Consider the following 14,190-nt stretch of genomic DNA (forward strand, 5'->3'; position numbering starts at 1 on the left):
TTGGGCCTATCCCGACACAGTCTAGTGTCAGCTGATGGTGGCAGCCAATCACAGGGCGACCCATATGCCTACTCCCTATATAAGCAGCTGCCTTAATGCTCTTGGGGCCCTCTTGCTTCCTGCTCTCCTTCAACCAAGGGCACTCCATTAAAGCGTGATCTGAGAAGAATCCTCGTGTGGTGGTTGTTCTTTCTCGCTGGTCGAGAAGTTCGCTGCAGCTGGTACCGAAACCCGGGATCTTCGGTTGCCAGGCGAGGGTCCCTGCCTCTCGGGACCACTCCCAAGGTCGTAATCCGCTAGTTCCTAAAACAGTACAGTGATAATCTCAATGGGGAGGATCCCTGTTTATCAGGATTGTTATCAGGATTGCAGTCTGGTTTTGTCTTCGGCTAGTTCCTGGTGCAGGGTCTTTGAACAGGCTGGCCCTAGATTTTTGCTTCTTCTCTTCCTGCTGGGAGAGTCTGGTTTGTTCAGGTTTTTCAATAGATATGTGATCCAAAGGTGACTGTCAGTTTACACTTCCAGCAATGGAGTTTTTTCTTTACCCACATTTTCTTAAGCATAAATTGTTAGCAGTAATTTTTAATCTTGGTCATTTTTACAAAGATAAGGTAAAATCTCAGAGTTTTGGTTTGCGTTTCTCTGAGGGCTAAAGGATGTTATGTTTTTTTGTTTTTTTGTTTTTTTTTTTTTGGTTTTTCGAGACAAGGTTTCTCTGTGGCTTTGGAGCCTGTCCTGGAACTAGCTCTGTAGACCAGGCTGGTCTCGAACTCACAGAGATCCACCTGTCTCTGCCTCCCGAGTGCTGGGATTAAAGGCGTGCGCCACCACCGCCCGGCCAGGATGTTATGTTTAAACATTTTTTAGGTGTCTCTCAGTCATTTTTAAGCTTGTCTGTTGAGAGTTTTCAGTTTAGGTCTGTAACAAATATTTTTATTGGATTAATTTTTAATAACTAATTTCCTGATTTCTTCATATATTTTTAATATGGATGAAAAATGGTTTGACAAAATATTGACTATGATCAATGTTTCTTATACTAAATAATAGATTCATTGATAATTTTAAGATTGATTCCTGAACAATTATGTTTGCTCAATTCAAAGGCCAAGAGCAATAATCTTTTCCCAGAAGATCATTGCTACAATTCACACAACTGTATTTTGCTAATGTTATAGCAAAAAATCCCTTAAAGGATTTTATGCTAAATTTTACAAATGGCTCTTCCAATGGAAGAACTACATATATGGCTAATAAAAAAAAGATTGTGGAGCATAACAAGGCTCCTTCAAAGCAACTCATAAAAGTTGCAAGCAGATCCTGATGCAAACGGATCTGACGTGATAACACCAAGCTGACCTTTGCTAAGGCAAGGTGGAAAAGCCCTTACAATGCATTATAAAAAAACCCCGACCTATATATATTTGGGGTGGAGGATATGTTTATGCTTTTTTCACAGAAAGAAAAAAGCTGGATCTGAAGTTGAGGCTGCAGACCCCCACAGAGGAGTTCCAGAGGCAACTGGGGAGAGGTCCTTGGTCCAGTCTTCCCTGCCCCCAAGGAGAGGAGTGCCTGATAACAAAACCTGCTACGCCACTCTGCAGGATGTCGTTCTGCCTCGAGAGTCCTGGGAGACCCGGCTGAGATAAGTGCCAGGATGTGCTTCAGATAGCTAAATCCAGCTCACCTTACTCAGAAATCCCACCTGCCCTGAAGCACTAATGCTGAGCTCCTTCTACAGTTTAAATTCTGGTTTGCTTTGAAACTAAGGTGCAGACTAAACATCTGACAGTTTTAACCTTTGGGACACAGAACTCATTTTAATTAAAATATTAACCCCTCTTCACTTAAGAAGGGGGAAGATTGGGGTTCCTGTCACTGTTGCTCAGAGACTGGAACTGGTGGTATTTAATAACAACAATGTATGTCATTGTGCTCTTACTGCAATTGATCTAATGATATTTGTAACTGCTTATAGATGTTGGGAAAGGTTTGACACACGCTGTAAAATGTTTGGGTTTAATGCATATGCTAAGAATTTTAGATTTTGATCCCTTTTACACTGCCCTAATTGTTGGCAGGCAGCTCACATAATTTTATGTGGAATAGATATTTAGGAAGGAGGATACCTAAGGCCAGACTAAAAGGTGAATACTGGGTTTGGAAAATGCCCTTTCTTTTTGTCTGGAAATGGAGTTATTGGTGCCCAAATTATATCATTAGGAGCTACTCACAGTCTTTTCATTAATGTTAGACGCAGGGGCCCAATGACGGGAGATATTGTGGAGCCCTCGCCTGAACAGCACACCATACAGAGGTTGTATAAACCGGCTCAACATGGCAAAGTGTCAGGACGAGAATTGCACTCCACATGGCCTAAGACAGGGTGCCCTGTGATCTGCTTACTTTAAATCTCGCTAGATACCTTTTATTTGAGGAGCTCCAAGGACGGGTGACTTGTGTCAGGACATCCCCCAACCTAAGACAGGATACTGGGAATCCTAGGACGGGTAAGGGGGAAAAAAGACCTGGTCCCCACTCGACCTAAAAATCATAAGGCACCCCTCTGTTCCCAGGAGAGGTAAATTGCTTCACCATTCGAGAGAAGGGTCTCTCCTTGTCCCAGTCCCTTCTCCTTTAGATCTGACACCATGGTTGGACTCTGACCTGATGCCCTCCACTTAATATCTGCCTGTCTTTATAAAAAAAAAGGGGGGAATTGTAGAGAGCCGGACAGGATTGCCATTACAAGATGGCGCCGACATCCTGTCTTGTTGGAAATAAACAACTCCATATTTGGCTATGCCTTTGGGAGCTGCGTGTCCCCTGCTTCCTGCATGCACGGTGGATAAGGGTCCTTGGGCCTATCCCGACACAGTCTAGTGTCAGCTGATGGTGGCAGCCAATCACAGGGCGACCCATATGCCTACTCCCTATATAAGCAGCTGCCTTAGTGCTCTTGGGGCCCTCTCGCTTCCTGCTCTCCTTCAACCAAGGGCACTCCATTAAAGCGTGATCTGAGAAGAATCCTTGTGTGGTGGTTGTTCTTTCTCGCTGGTCGAGAAGTTCGCCACAGAGGAGGCCAAGGCAGAAGGGAAATCTCTGGGCACTCAGGCTCTGGAAGCTAGAAGGGCCCCTAGAGGGAGTGGAGCCATGTGCCAGGATAGGTTGTGTCCTGAGCCTTCTTGGGGTCTTCCAGATAGGGTATCACACAGGGCAGAGTCCTCACTGGCAAACAGCAGCTCTGCCAGCTCTGCCTTGTTCCCCCTGCTGGTCACTGGTGGAAATGACCCTCCTTGGCATAGCATGGCCTGGTCAGGAGGGAGCTGGTTGTACATGTGGTGTCCAGAGGATAGCTCTCAGGAGTCTCTTCTTCCATGTAGGTTCCTGGGGATCATCGTCACTCAGGTTGGTGGTAAGCTCCTTTCCCCACTGAGTCATCTCACTGGTCCATCCTTGAACTTCTGATCCCCCTCCCAACACCTCCCGAATGCTGATATTACAGGGGTGAACCTAGTTTATTCAGTGCTGGGAATCAAACCCAGGGCCCCATGCGTGCTAGGCAAGGACTCTCCCAGCTGAGCTACATCCCAACCCCCACGGGCTCTGAAAGTCTTGACAGTCTGTTCGTTATAGAGGTTTCACTTTCTTGAGTAGGATCCAAATGCATAAGAAACTCAAAGGAAGAGAATCACAGAGCAGTGGGAAATAACTCCAGCAAAACATCCTTCATAGGACCTGCTGGGGGCGAGTTCACACACATTCAGTACAAAGTTAAGGAGAATTTGTACTTGAAGCAGGGACCTGGATCAAAGTAGGAGTGTGAGGTACATCCACAGCCACCTGGACTCCAGCCTCTCAGGCGCTGAAAGTCTGACTCCAGACCCCACCATGCACAGCAGACACTGGGAGCTGACTCAGAACAGAGCCCTCTGGATTAAAACAATGGGCATAGGCTGGTGTCAGGGCGCACACCTTTAATCCCAGCACTTGGGAGGCAGAGACAGGCGGATCTCTGTGAGCGTGAGGCTAACCTGGTCTACAGAGTGAGTTCTGGGACAGGCTTCAAAGCTACAGAGAAACCCTGTCTCAAAAAAGCAAATAAAAACAAATAAATAAATAGAACAATGGAAATGCTGAGAGGTGAAGAACCTGTTTCTAGCCAGACCTGTCATCCAGATCAGTGGGAGGTAAAGGCGGGAGGGTCACAAGTTCAAGGTCAGCCTAGGAAACTTAATGTGACCCTGTTGCAAGAAGCAAAAGGAAAGCTGAGGCTGTCACTTAGTGGTTCCAGGCCCAGTACCAGCCCCCAAAGCCCATGGTTTTAAAGACTTGGTTTTATTTTCTATTTTCTATGTGTCTGCAAACATTATCTGTGTACCATGTGTGTGCAGTGCCTGTGGAGGCCAGCAGATCCCTAGAACTGGAGTTACAGATGGTTGTGAGCTGCCATGTTTGTGGTAGGAATCGCACTTGGGTCCTCTGGAAGAGCAGACAGTGCTCTTAGGCACTGAGCCATCATTTCAGGCACCCCAAACCCATATTGTTGTTGTTTTTTGTTTGTTTTTAAGAGCCACAACTGGTATGACAGATTCACGGGCAAATTCCATAACATGGGAGGAAGGTAAACACACACTGGCTCTGAGCTTGCAGTCTTTGGAACCTTCTGCTTCAGAGTCTCCTACGGTGGCAGGACAGACAGGGAGCCCAGGAGTGACTGAGACAGGGACATTTACTGGGAAGCTGCTGTGTCTGTTTGTAAGCCCCAGGCTACGACGTTGCTGAACGCTGTAGACACCTCGCTTGGCTGGTCATGTTACAGTAGTCCTGGAACATGGCTGAGGATATGGTGGACAAGGGAGCTGGTGCGATGGCTCACAGGTAGAGGTGCCTGCAGCCAAGCCTGACGGCTCGTACCCACAGTGGAAGGAGAGAGGAGACTCCAGCAAGTTGTCTTCTGTCCTCCACATGTGTGCTGTGGAATGTGCACACACAAATTAAAACTTAAAAAATGTCAGGGCGACCGCTATAAGGAGTCAGAAAGAAGGTAACACCAAGCTGGGCGGTGGTGGTGCACACCTTTAATCCCAGTACTTGGGAGGCAGGTGGATCTCTGTGAGTTCGAGGCCACCCTGATTTACAAGAGCTAGTTCCAGGACAGACTCCAAAAGCTACAGAGAAACCCTGTCTCAAAAAACAAAACAAAAAAAGAATACAACACCAAAAGTGGAGAGGAGAATGATGGAGAAAGAAAACGCTCTCCCACTTAACAGCCTCAAGAGGGGAGTCAGACTCACACCCCACAGTGCTGCAGAGGAACCTGACCACAGGTGAAGGGGGCTGGGAGCTGAGGGCAGTGCCTCACATGTGTCTTTGGTAAACTTGTGAGAGGAAGTCCCAAGTGCCCAGAGCGTCCGCCACATTCGCTGTCTCTCAGGAGCTAGCTGGCTGTAGACCACATGTGATTAGAAAAAGAAAAGAAAAAGAAAAGAAACAGAAAGATGTGGCATCCATGTTGAGTGGTTCCCAACTACCTGTAAACTCCAGCTCCAGACGACCCAACGCTTCTGGCCTCTGCGGCACCTGCACTCACGTGCCCACACAAACCTGAGACAGCCAGAAGCAGACCTTAAACCACCCAAGTCAGGCTCCCAGCTACACCCACTCACTCCAGACCACGGAGCCTGTATCTTAGGCTGCGCAGTCGCGAATCCCTCCACCTGGGAGATGGATGGAGTCCACAGCCTGTCAACTTCAGCTCTTAATCTCCAGTGTTGGCACAGAAGGAAGCTATGTGGTTGTGTGAGGGGAAGATGAAGGAACTCCATGCTTAGAAGGAAGTGACCTGGGGTTCAGATTCAGAATCTGACTCCCCCAAAGTCCCAAGGAACTGATGGCTAAATTCAGCAGATGGGAAATTCACTGCCAAGGCCCCGGGGAGCCCCTCTAGCCCACCCACTCTCCCTACTACGTGTACATAGTAACAGGAATGGCTGGAGAGGCAAAGTCACCAGGCTGTCCAATATAATGACAGGTTTACTTCACCACCAGCCCTGAACTGGTGTGTGGGTTGGTCCTCACTGGGGACACAATATCTGCCACTGTGCTAATTGGGTGGCTGGAAGAGAAAAAGTGTTTTTAAGTGACACCTTGAATTGTTTCCCAATTACATCTTGGCCAAGTGAGTATTAAAATTAGAGCCATGTCACACGCCTTCACACTTCGATGGAAGCGGGTACAGAGACAGGAGGATCCATGTCCAATGAAAGCCTGATCTGTATGATGCTCTCCAGGCTAGCCAGGGACTGTCTCAAAGTGGGGGTGGTGGCTCAGCGGGTGCAAGCCTGAGGACTTGAATTTGACTCCTAAGTACCAACATAAAGATGGACGCAGCCGGGTGGTGGTGGCGCACGCCTTTAATCCCAGCACTCGGGAGGCAGAGGCAGGCGGATCTCTGTGAGTTTGAGACCAGCCTGGTCTACAGAGCTAGTTCCAGGACAGGCTCCAAAACCACAGAGAAACCCTGTCTCGAAAAAAACAAAAAAAAAAAAAAAAAAGATGGACACATAGTTTGCAGCAAAGCTAGTTCCAGGACAGGCTCCAAAACCACAGAGAAACCCTGTCTCGAAAAAAACAAAAAAAAAAAAAAAAAAAGATGGACACATAGTTTGCAGCAATGAACAGACCACCAGCATGGATTACCCTCTGACCTCCACATGCCACCTACGCACCCACCTCTCTCTGACACACACTCACACAGTATGAGGTCCTAAATAAGTCAGGGAGGGCTGGAGAGGTGGCTCAGAGGTTAAGAGCATTTCCTGCTCCTCCAAAGGTCCTGAGGTCAATTCCCAGCAACCACATAGTGGCTCACAACCATCTGTAATGGGGTCTGGTGCCCTGTTCTGGCATGCAGACATACATGTAGACAGAATAATGTATATATGATAAATAAATATTTTAAAAATAAATAAATAAGTCAGGGAGCTGGTTTTGGGTACTAGGGTAAATCTGAGGTTTTAGTTACCCCAAAAATCTGTGCTACGGGTGTGTTAACATAAATTTTGTGTACAGGCACATGTGTGCCTGGTGACTGTGGAGGTCAGAAGAGGGTGCTGGATACTTGGAACTGGGGTCACAGCTGTTGAGTAGTTGATACCACCTCTCTAGGCCCAACTAAGATCTCAATCAGCTCAAGATAAGCTTTTGAATTTATCTAGGTTAGTATTTATTAAATTCTTGCAAGCTTTCTCATCCCAGCACAGGTTTATATGCATGTGGAAGCCAGAGGACTGCCTTGAGTGTCGTTATTCAGACGCTGTTCATTTGTGCCACCATGACCTTAGCCTCTCCTTGGCATGAAACTCACCAATAAGGCCAGGCCATCAGGATCCGTCCTCCCTTGTGTTGGCACTACAAGCATCACACCAGCCTTTTCTTCTAAGGGTTCTGCAGATCAAGCTGGGGGTTCATGGCTGTACAGCTACTTTACCTGCAGTCTTGGAGCCAGTCCTGAACTAGCTCTTGTAGACCAGGCTGGACTCAATCTCAGAGATCATCCACCTGCCTCTGCCTCCCAAATTCTGGGATTAAAAGCATGTGCCACCACCATCTGGCTCTGCACTTAAAGTCTTGTGAGGGTCTGGAGCTACAGACAGTTGTTAGCTGCTCTATGGGTGCTGGGATTTGAAGCTGGGTCCTTTGGGAAAGCAGTCGGTGCCCTTAACTGCTGAGCCATCTTTCCAACGCTTGCAGTTCTGACTTTTTGACCATCAAATTGCTTAAGGTTTTATTAAGAACCCCGATTTGTACTTTACGTAACTAACAAAAACTGAAAACATGGAAATCATGAAAAACATCTACCCATATTTGAAATTACTCAGAAGTCAATATAAACATCAAGCCTGGTATAAGTGTGGGTATACTCTTTTGAGGGGATGGAGGAACCTGTGGTCAGGTTTGCACGGGACAGCAATTCAGGAAGCATTCTTTTCCAGTTCCGCTTTAGGCCGAGGAGGCAGTCTGCAGTCCATCCTTCTTTCCTGGAAACTGCTGGGAAGTGAGTTTTGCTGTGTCTGCTTTCCCTAACACAACATCACTGGCTTGGACCTTAAGTCTTTGCTGTCACTCTGGCTGATGTTGCCCGTGTGCTTATTATGTGTGGAATCAGGATTAGTTTTCTGAGTTAATCCTGTCAGGGAATATTCTGGTTATTCTGTTAGCCTGGGGCAGGAAGCTAGTCTGGGCTGGTGTGCACCTAGAGCACACATGTGACATGCAGAAAGGAACTCAGCTGTTCCTCCCAAGTCCCACCCCCAAACCACATAGGTGACTCACTGATAAAAAAGCAATTTTCTGAAGGAGCCCACTAGCCAACTTGAGCCTTTTTCAGTTAAAAATTTGGTGTGCGTCTTGTGTGTAGGGCACCCACAAAGGCCAGAAGAGGGCACCAGAATCCTAGAGCCCGAGCTATGCACCCTAATATGGGTGCAGGGGACCACAGGACCTGTCATCCTATAGTCCCGCTGTTTTAACTCTCCATCCTCAAGACTTTCCTTCCCTGTCCTCAGGAGCCCCACCACTGCCCTTTTTCTACCAATCACCTTACACTGGATCTACAACCCCCTACACTTGTCTCCCCAGCTTCCTGTCTCAGCTTGCCTTTGGCTTCTCTCAGCTGCCTGGGCTAGCCCCCACTGGGATGCAGAGGGCTCTGCTTCCTCCCCTGCAGTCTAAAGCCAGCCCTTCCCTCCTGGATTAGCACTTGTCCCTGGTCTCCACTTGTTACACAGGTGTATACTGCTTGGTGGTCTTTACAACTATGGCATACTGTATAGAGCAGTAAGGCTGACTGCCCAAACCAGTTTCAGAGGCTTTGACATCCTCAGCTTCAATACCTAGGGGCAGCATCACCTCCCTCTGCGCTATTCTGCTGCGATGGTGCCTGCCGAATGGAATACTTGTCAGTAGTTATTACTCAGCAGGGATGCCCATCCACTCACAACTGGGACAGTAAGGGCCAGGCAGTCATTCACCTTACCCACGGTATAGCCAGGGCCCTGGCTCTGCCCTGAAGTGTCTCACCTAGCTGTAGAGCCAGAACTTGAACATGACCCTTTAGGTTACAAAGGTGTATGCAGGCAAAGGGACAAGACCCTGTACAAGTTATTTTCTCTGCTTGGTCCTATGTCAGAAGGCCAAGGCTGATGCCCTTGAACAGTCTCTGACTTAATCAATGGCTTCCATTTCCCTTCCTCACTGAAGAGGTCTACAGATCATTAGGTTCAGGCTCAACAAAGCAAATGTGTAGGGGGTGGGGAGTAGAAAAGCACCCAGGGCCAGCTCTCAGGCCAGAACAAGACCCCATCTCTGGTCTTGCCCCACCCTCCACTAGCACACAGACACTTGGGAGGCCAGAGGTTGTCCCCAGCTTGGAGCAGAGCACCTGGCTTAACTAACACACACAGCATTCCTCCAGAACTGCAGAAGCAGCAGCAGCAGCAGCAGCAGCAGAAGAACCACCACCATTCCCCCAGAACTGTGAGATCAAAGAACAAAAGTAGAGCTCAAGACAGTCAGGAATTAAGGCCAGAGCTCTGCAGACAGCCCCTCCTCCCTCTTCCAGGCTACACAGCAAAGAGCTAGGCCACACCCCCAAACTGACTGCATGAGGAAAGACAGAAGTGAACTCAGAAGGGCAGTGAGAAAGACAGACAGTCACAAACAGGTTAACAAGCTCGCATTTAATAAGTCTGAAGTCATTCTCAGCACATGGCATTGTACACGGGCATCTGTGGAAACAGATTCATTTTTAACAGGTCGTAGTTTAAAAAAGTCATAGATACTGTGAGTTCTGTATAAACGGGTGGATGGCAAGTTAGTTCCTTTTGATTTATAAGCCTCAGCGTCACCGCAGAATAAAGAATGTAGCCAAAGAAAGCGCTATCGATCACTCGTATAGGACAGTGTTGTTTCTATAATTTGAAGCTTTCTGAATGGACGGGTTCAGGCCTGATCCAACTGTAAAAAGATCACTCAGTAAATAGACTATCTGGGAATTGTACAAATTGTCATTAACTTCCATCATTAATAGCTTACCCAGCACTACATCACTATTGCTATTTAAAGTAAAAACCTGCTTCTGAGTCCCCACGGAGGCAGCCTGTGCACGCAGCCTCGATGCCCTGGCCACCTCATGTCCAGGGCGTGCCAATACAGTCCAACAGAAACTTTGGCTTTAGGAAGGAATCACAAACATTGAAAAGAATGGCTTTAATAGTCATTAAGAGTGCGGTGGGAGGGAGTGTGCTTCAGACAGTCTGGGCAGTGTGGGCAGCAGGTCATTTCTGCCGCCAACACTGCAGACACTTTGTACATGACAAGACAGAGGAAAAGCAGTCCCTTTCAAACAAACTTAAAAAAAATGTTCACAGTGGTTCGTATCAACAGAATGCATTTATGACAATTACATGTACAAACTCACGCACCCTAGGGCTTTCTTTATATCCTAAAGAAAACGAGCATTTACATTATTCATGATTTATACTAAATTAAAAAAAAGGTCAATTGTACACTTCTCCCTCGGTCAGGATAAACTGCCGAGGTGCATAGCTTAATACCATCATCAGAGTTGTCTGCAAAGGGAACAAAAACGCTTTCTTGAATGAAGTGCCTTTCACTCGCTGCTATAACCAGCAAGTGCCAGCAGGAACCAAAATGAAGGAGGGCCTGGCAGGTCTACCTGGGCAAGCTGACCAGCACATTACATTTAAAAATGAAGGTTATGTACGCTATGTTACAAGTCCCAACTAGGCAGTGTCAAGTGACATCTATTTCTTTGCTTGCTTTGTGATCATACCCCTTGGCGGTGTAACAGGTCTCGTGGCGTTGGGCTTCTTTTTCTCTGCAGGCTTTAAAATCTGCAAACAAGAAGACAGCAGGCACCTTAGGGAATGCACTCAGGCTCTCGGAAGTTCCTGCTAACACCGCCCCACCCCAAACTCAGAGAATCCCTCTAGCACATCACACAGAAGGGGCTACTTAGTACATGAGCATTTTTGTGGAGACATGCCATAACATACAGCTAAAATATGTGACTTGGCAAAAAGAAAAAAAAAAGTTTCCATTGGGGGAAAAAAAGGTCTAGAGTTCCCATAGCCTTGTGGAGTTCTGTGGAAGGCACTGGAGTTTGCAGGCTCTGGGAGGTGCTGAGGGCTACCTCAGGACTTCCAGGGCAACACTAACATTTACAGCTGAATGACACTGAGCAAATTTGAGAAACAGCCAACAACTGAGAAGATGTTATGGCAAAGGAGCCCCATATGGTGGCAAACACCTTTAACTTCAGCACTAAGAAAGCAGAGGCAGGTGGATCTGTTACATCAGAGGCCAGCCTGGTCTACATATGGAGTTCTGGGCCAGCAAGTAAACACAGACTGTTTACTGGGGAAAGGTCCCTGTTATTTTTTCCTTCCTTTAGAAAGAGTCCACACATTACTCCATGGAACAAACACAGGTTATTGGGAAAGAAAACAGAGCCTGCTCAGGAAACAGTGATAACTGTTTTTCTGGAAGTCAGCATAGCCGCAAGCTCATGAAAAGAGCTGCTATCTCACCTGGAAAGAACACATGAGGGTTTCATCCACACTCATCATGGCGCCTGCATTGTCAAACTCGCCACAGTAGTTGGGTGCAGAAAACAGAGTGACTAACTGCCTCTTTGCAAAAAACTCATACCCATCTTCAACCACCTGCAGAGAGACAGTGTCAGTGTGAGCATTGCGAGCCTGAGCTGTGCCACGCTCCTTCCCCATAGAGCTTGGCCTCCTGCCGCTCTCCCCAGAGGCACACTGTGTGGCAAGCCATACCTACCCACCAAAATCAACAAGGAGAATCTGCTCACACACATGCTCTAAGTGTACATGTAAAATTCAAAATCAATACCTGATGGGCTCTACATATAAGATCCAAATCATGCTTATGGAGAAATTTTGCAACCACTTCTGCACCAAATGTGAAGGACACTCCTCTGTCATTTTCACCCCAGCCTAAGACATCTTTATCGGGGTCAGACCACAAAAGATCACAAAGAAGACCTTGATCTGGTACATCAGTTGGTCTCATAATTCGCCGAATCTGCTCCATAGATTGAAGATCTGGTGATAAACCTATTAAAGAGAACAGGAAAGAACAGTGAAGGAAGCAGAATTGTTCTAAGCATACTGGCAGCCCCTCCTGTCTAGAGGCTGGTGCTGCCAACGCTGCAGTCAAGCCGGTGGCTCTTTTATTTACTTGGTTTTGGTAAAAACAATGCAGCAACAAAAACCTGCCACCAAATAGGTACAAACTTACTGTCCTGGTGTGCAGAGCAATGGGATAGTCACTTCAACACAAAACACTGTAAAGTAACATCCAGTGACTCTGAATCCACCCCCCCCCCCAACAGAGGGCAGCAAGGCAGACGCACCACGTGCCACCATACCACATGCAATGGCTGGGCCCAGGAACATCGCTTGACTGTGAGGCTGTCCAGACCTCCACATCTACATGAACAGCCATGACACATTGTTACTCATGTACCCTGTGCTGCCTTAATATAATCTGTGTTTTTTGATAGCTGCTTAATTTCCAATATTATCCCCAACTCCCACATCTTTTCAATCTCTGTATACCTTACACACAGCATAGCCAATGGAGCAAAGCAAAACTACTTTTGGAAGGAGACCTAGCAAGAAGGGTCTAGGAAAACACATCTGAACAAATGTACTAGACTGGCTCTATTTTCAGTCTTCCCTCACACTTGACCCAAAATGACACTGGCTATGTCACCATGGACAAGCCCTAGTGTGTGTAAAACAGTGGCCTGGCAGAGGCCATCTTGCCCAGTCTACCTTTCGGAAGGGGTGAAGTTACTTGGATACAGGTGGCCACATACCTCCATGACAGCAGAATATCTTCTCATCCACGATGGCTGCTATCGGTAAGCAGTTAAAACAGTCTGTGAACGTTTTCCACAGCTTAATGTTGTATCTTCTTTTGCCTGTGAGAATGCAGACGGTCACTCCATTGTTCATGTAACCGAAACATGCTAGCATCAAGAGACCTCACCAAACCAAACCGAGTGCCTTTTCTATGGAATACATCTAAAGGCCTAGACTCACTCCTTGCAGGGCCTAGCAACAATCTTTCTGAGCCAAGCTTTCAGGCTAGACAGACCACACACCTCCAGCACCCAGATCCTTCCCTGTACAGGCTTGTACTCCATCCCTAAAGAGGCCACAGATTCCACGGATAACCCTGGAAACTGAAAGGAGGAACACAGCCAACATGTCCAATTACCAGCAATTAATGGGAATAACATCAAGTAGAAACTGAGGTCAGATGACTCTGACCCTACTTCAAAATCCATCTGGTCCTGTACCCTTTCTCTGTTGAACGTGGTGTCTAGGCAGGCACTCACTACCTTTGCTGAGGGCTAGATAAAGGTTCTGTGTCTGCAGTGAGAAGGCCCATGCTCCAAGTGCCCAGGCTGCCTGCAGGCCTCTATGGCCCATATGACTTTACTACAAACCATGGTATGTGTGTGTCACATTAGTAAGTGCTAAGCCACCAGACTCCCTTAAGCACCTGCCACCCAAGCCCAAAACCGTCTCCTAGTAGAAACAGCCCAGAGGATACTGCAGTCAAATGCTCAAAACTTTGGACATTTTGTTTGTGTGACACCCCAATCCTCTAAACCAGCTCCTTTTTTTCCTCCACTAATTCTTTTCAAGGCTTTGGCATCATTTCTGTCAATGATCAACTCTAAGTACAGTCTCACTAGATAATCCAGAGCTGTGTGGGGTGGGCATCTGAAGCCCCACAGCCAGGAAACTGCAGCAGGAGCCACAAGGCTGAGACCAGCATGGGCTATTCAGTAAGAGTATTTCAGAAAAACTCAAAGTAAAATGAGATAAATCCAAAAGACCAGAAAAGGCACAAAACATTATTTTGAAATAAAATGGAGAGCCAGTGTGATGACTCAAGGTTAAAATGTTCACTGTGCAAGCCTGGAACCCAAGTTCAATCCCCGAAACTGAATTAAAGGTGGAAACAGCCGACTCCACAAACTCTGACCTTCATTCCTGTACCCCTCCACATCAAACACACAATTTAAAAATTAAAAAAACTGGGGCTGGAGAGATGGCTCAG

General features: G+C 47.1%; 1 protein-coding gene across 1 annotated transcript in view; it reads right to left on the reverse strand.

Annotated features, from left to right (window-relative positions):
* Window positions 1–9,728: 9,728 nt before the first annotated feature.
* Ppp1cc (protein phosphatase 1 catalytic subunit gamma) overlaps window positions 9,729–14,190 on the reverse strand; it is a 17,190-nt gene continuing 12,728 nt past the window's right edge. Inside the window, exons 4-8 of the mRNA XM_005344460.2 lie at window positions 12,935–13,039; window positions 11,944–12,167; window positions 11,616–11,750; window positions 10,859–10,919; window positions 9,729–10,020 (exon numbers count right to left, since the gene is read on the reverse strand). Of these exons, the coding sequence (XP_005344517.1) occupies window positions 9,950–10,020; window positions 10,859–10,919; window positions 11,616–11,750; window positions 11,944–12,167; window positions 12,935–13,039 (596 nt within the window). The 3' untranslated portion in view covers window positions 9,729–9,949. The remainder of the gene's footprint in view (window positions 10,021–10,858; window positions 10,920–11,615; window positions 11,751–11,943; window positions 12,168–12,934; window positions 13,040–14,190) is intronic.

This window comes from Microtus ochrogaster, chromosome 2 (assembly GCF_000317375.1).
Source record: "Microtus ochrogaster isolate Prairie Vole_2 chromosome 2, MicOch1.0, whole genome shotgun sequence".
Classification (NCBI taxonomy): Eukaryota; Metazoa; Chordata; class Mammalia; order Rodentia; family Cricetidae; genus Microtus; species Microtus ochrogaster.